The sequence below is a fragment of the Varroa jacobsoni genome, unplaced genomic scaffold, assembly GCF_002532875.2.
Source record: "Varroa jacobsoni isolate VJ856 unplaced genomic scaffold, vjacob_1.0 contig05590, whole genome shotgun sequence".
Lineage (NCBI taxonomy): Eukaryota > Metazoa > Arthropoda > Arachnida > Mesostigmata > Varroidae > Varroa > Varroa jacobsoni.
This window is the reverse complement of record NW_019215629.1, coordinates 1,541-8,035: the sequence shown is the minus strand read 5'-3', so window position 1 is coordinate 8,035 and position 6,495 is coordinate 1,541. Positions and strand designations below refer to the sequence as shown.

At 46.5% G+C, this 6,495-nt stretch overlaps 1 protein-coding gene across 1 annotated transcript; it reads right to left on the bottom strand.

Moving 5' to 3' along the window:
* Nucleotides 1–211: 211 nt before the first annotated feature.
* On the bottom strand, nt 212–4,683 carry LOC111273229 (dual specificity tyrosine-phosphorylation-regulated kinase 2). Its single transcript, XM_022854933.2, has one exon. The coding sequence runs from the start codon at nt 4,216–4,218 to the stop codon at nt 2,587–2,589; it is 1,632 nt and encodes a 543-aa protein (XP_022710668.1). The 5' UTR covers nt 4,219–4,683; the 3' UTR covers nt 212–2,586.
* Nucleotides 4,684–6,495: the final 1,812 nt, after the last annotated feature.

Genomic DNA, 6,495 nt, shown 5'->3' with positions numbered 1-6,495 from the left:
AATTACTATCGGCTTGTTTGGGAGCACGGTATTATTGAATGGAGGTTGGGGTACAAGTGCAACTCGTCGCGCGTTGCGAAGAGGAAGAACGATGATACTTATGTAATTAATGTCGTTTCTAATAAATACAGTATATGTTATATAAGTTTATATAAATGTACGTTGGTATAATTATCATTATTAGCATCGTTATCATTATTCTACTTTACGATTAGATTACAGAGACCAGCAGACTCGATCGCCCCCCTACTCATGTATACTGGCGATTATGTCGTTGTTATCTTATCTTTTGATGTCGCCGAGTGAATGATTCTGCAAGCAAGTCTAACTTAATTAATTCGAGGGAGAACGGCGTATATACTTGTGTATGTATGCTTTGAATCGCGTAAAATAATAATGATGGTAATTATAGGTAATAATTACATGCGCATACTATGCGTTGATCACTATTCATAGGACAAGAGATTCACAAGTTACGTTGTAACTGATGTCTATGTTGGTACACTGTCGTTCCGCTTGACATCTTAAAGAGCTTTAAGAAGAATTGGCTACTGTGCCAACTTCAGCTGAAGTTCGCGTATCACGTTATAACGCCCCCGCAGGGACCTCACTTGGAACCATTTTTCTTTGTCTATTTCGACCTTCTCACTGATCAGATATCTGCTCACATGCCGCAGAGACACCGCAATCCGTACCTGGTTCGATTGCCATCATAGAAAAATCGAAGTTGCTCCCCCCAGACTACCAAAAAGATAAAGGCAGTTGTTATTGAAAATCTGTCCCTTCTCCCCTCCTTCGGCCTAATATCCCCTAGCTAGCTAGCTAGCTACTTTCTCAACGTTCTGACTACTCTAACCTTTCGTTCAACAGCAATTCATTAAATGATAATATAATACATTGTCCCCGCGTAGTGCAGTACGCAAATGGTATCAAGTAGGTGCTTTAATTAGCACCAGCTTGGTAACAGCGGCGGCGCAGCACCACCGAAAGTTTCGCACTTTCTGCCCGGGCCAGCGGAAGACTATTTTGTCGACACGTTGTTGGCCTGACCAAATTGCAACCCATTTCATTGCCGTTGCGCCAGGGCACAGAGCGTCGTAAGCTCGCTCATGGACCTGATCGACGAGATGCTGCTGGCGAACGCATGGAGATTCTAGTCGCATGGAGATCTGGGCGCGCGACCACTGTAGTAGTTAGGGATAACGATACACAACTGGTGGATAGACGTAGATTGTTTGCTCAAATAGTTCGCCTCCAAATATGACATTACGGGGAAACCGTAGAAAGCTTTTTACAATGCTCTCTTCAGATCATGTGGCCATCGAATAGTTCATCCAGGGTATAACAATGCGTGCAATTAACCGAATTGAAAAGATTAACTCCCACGCCCAAATCAACTCAGTATAACCTATAGTGTTATCCGCTAACACACCACTTGGCCGCCGCCCAAGAACCCTGTTCCAAGGTAGCCCAGGACCCGCTGGTCCAATACTAACTGCGATCAGCAGAACCATCATCGTCCACTTTGTGACCAGGGCTATGTTATAGAGTAGTAACACATAGATAATAATCCTAACGTTCCATTTTGTTTCACTTCCATCGAAGTTTGTCGAGAAATACGTTCCTCATGACCTATTCATTCGTGCGCACTCGAATCAAACCCATTTTTTTCTCGCTTTTCGTATCCTTTTTGTCTTTCATAGATTTGTTTGCTTTGTATCTCTCTTTTTGTTTGATGAGATGTGAGACCGTGTCCAACTCTGCCCCACTGTGTTACCCATACTGATTAACTGTTCCAAGCACATACATTTCTTTTATCTTATTGTGATCATGGTACGCGTTATAGTAGCTGACGTCGTCATAATCATCACCGTTATGTGAACAAAACAAGCGGATGTCTGCTTCTTAAGTCTCGTCTCTTCCTCGGCCTCGAGTCCAGTGTAAATCGTCGGTGTCTATTCGCTCGTGATTAAATCTTTTTGTTTGCTTATTTGTTTATAACTACAGAAACGCACCAGCACCCTACAACACACGGTGACGTTTAAGGGCGCCTACACGCGAAACTACCTAGGCTCTGAATGCTGTGCCCTGCTTTGGCCGTCAGCCGCTATTCTATAGGATTTCCCTGGGTACTCTAAAGTCGAGAACCCTGCACATTTCGGCTGAACGGCGGAGCACGACGCAGCAGAGCACGGGACTCATAGCATTTTCCGTCGCTGTCGTTCTTGTTAACAACGGGTCGCAATCGCGTCGAAATCGTCCGACATTTTCTGCATCTTCTGTACCATTCGAATCATCGTCATCACCATCATTATCTCCGCTCTACCTGCTTTGTAGAATTCTTTTCTGTTTTGTTCTCCTCGGCCGTCCATGCGTGGACCCGAAAAAGCCTTCGTTCTTCGTGTAACACTTGCCGTCAAGGTGGCGACAGGGGGCCGCCTTACATTGGCCACCTAGTAAACTATTCTATACATGAATGTGTTCGCTCTTCTTTTCGTTTTCCCTCTCTCTTTCTCTCGGACCGACTCAGCAAGCAATTGACGGTAATTGTTTAGTAGTCTATCACAGTGACTGGAGAGCGATGTCCTATCTAAGGACGGGAGCCTTTGGGACCTGGGTCTCTCCGGCCGAAATAACGATTGGTGGGATGCCGTTTAGTCCGTTCGCGGTGCTTTTGTAGCGAACGGGCGCATCATCTGTTTGAGTTCGGTGTAGGGAAACTCCCAGGGAGACACCAGCGGGTCCCAGCGAACTGGCCGTCGAAGCGGATACAACCGTTGCACTCGTTACGGCAGCCGACGTTGAGTTGCTACTCGTTTGCGGCGTTCTTGGCAATTTCCGCCTGAGCCACGCGTGCCTCAATGCCGCGCTGGGCGTCATTCGGACCGCGGGGTCCCATTCGAGACACCGCTTGATAAAATCGATGAACAACGCATCGTCGCTGCCTTTTAGAGCGGTGGTCATCTTCAAGCTGCCCGGGGGCCCACGAAGCTTGCCCCGTCGCGAACGGCCTCCTCCAAGTAGATAGTCACCATTCGGCAGTGGCGTCACGGTACAGTACCGGGGGTAACCCTTCTGTGAGAAAAAGTTCTTCGCTCGCTTTGACTGGTCCAACAACTTCTGAGGTGGCTTGCCCAGCAGCTCCATGGTGCACGCCAGCTGGTCGCCCTCATCTTCACCAGGTAAAAGCGGGTAGCCCGTGTGCAGTTCGGCGAGAATACAGCCCAGCGACCACATATCGATGGGCATTCCGTACTTGGCGCCAAGAATTACCTCGGGCGCACGGTAAAACCTAGACTGAATATACGTATAAACACGCTGATGTTCGTAACACGACGAGCCAAAATCGATCACCTTGATACCCGAGCGGCCCTGTTGTTTCAACAGGATATTCTCAGGTTTGAGGTCGCAGTGAATAATCTTGTTACGGTAGACAGCATCGAGACACTGCAGAAGAGAATGAGCGAACTTGCGGACTAGCTGTAATGAAAACCCGCCAAATTTGTTTTTCTTAATTAGCTCGTACAGATTGATCGATAGCAGCTCAAACGTGATACACATATGGTTGCGGAACGTGAAATGCTCAAACATGTGAATGATGTTCATTGAATTATCCTTGTCCTGTTTTCGTAGATGGTCGAGAATCTTGATTTCTTCCTGCGCCTGCCTATGGAAACGCTTTTCATTTCGAACCATCTTGAGAGCGACGTGTGTATGTGTCTTGTGGTCGAACGCCTTCACCACTTGGCCAAAGCTGCCCTTGCCAATCACTTTGAGCATTTCGTAACGATACGCAATATGGTCGTGTGGGACATGCACATACGAACCCTGCTCATCATCGTAACCACAATTTTGCCCCATGTTCGTTGTAGGCTGACGCTTCTTAGCATTGGCGCCAATAAAATAGATTTGCGAATAGTTGAATATCTCAATGTGTTCGTAGACCGTCAACTTGTGCATGTACATTTTCATCACCTGCTCGGGGGTGGCGACAAGCACCCGGGGAGAGCTCTGGCTCTTGTTATCAGCCAAGGCGTCATCCTGCCCCGATTTGATCATCGGCAATCGTGCCTTGTCTACGACCTCTTCGTGGCCCATTTTTGTTGCTTGTATCAACTTTGGTTCCTGGAGGCTGAGGCTGCTTGGAAAGTCCGAGGGATCCTTTCGAGGACGCGGACTCGGATCGGGTAAAATCAGCTGAAGCCGTGTATTGCTCATGGGATTACGAAGCGGTAACACCCCGTCACCACCACCAAAGGCCAATTCTAGCTCCAACAGCTTCGGGCACTAAAGGCTTCTGGCTTAAACTGGCACATCCGACTAAGCTGCACTGAGACGCACGATTTATCACACAATAAATCACACAATATATTTACTGATATATAGATATATATTCATATATCTATACTGTCGATTGGTCACTGTCGGTCGGCACCAGCACTACCACACAAATTTGTATAATAACGTATCAATATGCTGTAGCAGAGTATATCCTACGGCAGTTGAAACAGACGGTAAAATCACCACCTATAATAATCCAGTTGAATGTAAGAATATCCTATGTATTTCTTGTTGTAATGGCAGCAATATTAGTAATAGTTCCGTTGATTTGGTAACTAGTTTCGTTCTCGTTCACGTCACGCTCAATTACAAACACACAGCCTACCTGAGAGTCGCTAGAAGACTAGCGGCTACACGCTCCCCGTCTCTACTTTTGCTCGGCCGTTCGCCCCCAGCTAACGGCGCTGCCGGAGAGGGTCGCGCCGACCCGTAGCTACAAGGACTCCCTAGGCGAGAGACGCAAAGCAGCCGAAATTATCCCTAGGCTTTTAAATTACATGGCTAAAAACGCTGAAGATCAGCACTAATTTTATATAGAAAGTCCGTCGTAGTTTATACTTGATGTTACTTAGTGAAAATTAATCAAAAGTATGCATTATCACAAGCAGAGCTGTGAACTCGAAGAAAATACCACTACCGTATATCCCTAAAGGGAGCGGTCATCCCTAGAGCGAAGATGCTAGTTCTCCTTGAAGAGCGAGAGACGAGCCAATAAGCGCTGTGCATTTTCGTGACGTCACACGCAGGCAAGGGGGTAAAAATCGATACGAATGATAGAGCCCGCAGCTCTTGGCAGCTGGTTGGCTGGCAGATCGCGTTCGAAGTAAACGAAGACATTGACTGACGAAGCAGCAGCAGCAGTAGCGGCAGCGGCGGTTGGCAGACGTGCCCAAACTGCCGTTCTTGCTAGGACTGACGATGACAGGGAGGGGAAACGCCGCACGGGCTGATGCTCAGCCAACCGGCGGGCTCAGGTCGTACAGACCCACATCACATCTTGTGATGCCTTGCCTAACTCTTTTTGTGCACTTCTGAGCCTGCAGCAGGTACAGAGATATGAAAGGGAGTGGTAGCAATTCGCACGGGCTAGAACCAGCTGTTTAGGAGTTCAATAGACGCTGGGCCATTGAGAGCAGTTAGCGAAGCGGGGGCAGTTGAGTCAATGGTAACACAACGAGGCTTCTGCAGCGGATTCGGCACTGGGCCGGCCGTCATTGGACTCTCTGAACGCGATGCATTAGCAGTAGCCAACGAGTCAGGGCGTGGAGTAACAGTTTGTGCTCTCGATGTACCCATATCTATTCTTCTTAGAATCCGTACTGATGTAGCGACAGCAATAGCAGCAGCAGCGCCACACTCTTTACAACGACCCTGACAGAGTGGGTCGACATGATACACGGTCGAACAGAACGCTAAAGCGGACATTGGGCGAGTTTTGTGAAACGAAAACTTTTTGCGCCCGGGCGACTTATTGTCTATTCAGAGGAGCTGGAGAACAAAAAAGTGCCTCTTGTATCCCGCTATAGGTCACTATATTCTCTCATCTAATAAAACACGATGTTACGGTATAAGAATAACTCGACTAAGGCTTGAAGCTGGTCATCTAAGAAAAACCAAATAAAATTAGAAATACAATTCTTTTAATTCAATAGACCTAGTACATGTATCTAAAGAAAAACCTATGCTTTGTTAGGTCAATACTTCCTATTCAGACACTGAACATTTACACAAGCTTACTTCATTGACGTTCTGAACGGTTACAAAGGTCCAGATGCCATTAGATATATAATGTACCAGATATACGTCGATCATTGACTTAATACATGAAATCTATCGAACGTTTATTCAATGCAGGACAGCACAACTGGGCGTGATGGCGTGGTGGGTAACGTGTTCGTGTAACTGGAGGACGCGTGGCAGTCTGGATTCAACACACTCTTTTTCGTTTAGTGAAACTCTTAGTACTTTAAGCTTTTATCTCTAATTTAATCTGTGAAATAAACGAGTTGCGTAACCATAGAGAATATCCATTCCCATAAGTAAGCTGCTATTCCTTTATTTGGGCGTATTTTTCAATAGAAAAAACTGCCTGGTATTATCATTGCAAAAAAAAGAAGACATTATCTACACGTATGCTCTACTGCAAGTTCGTTA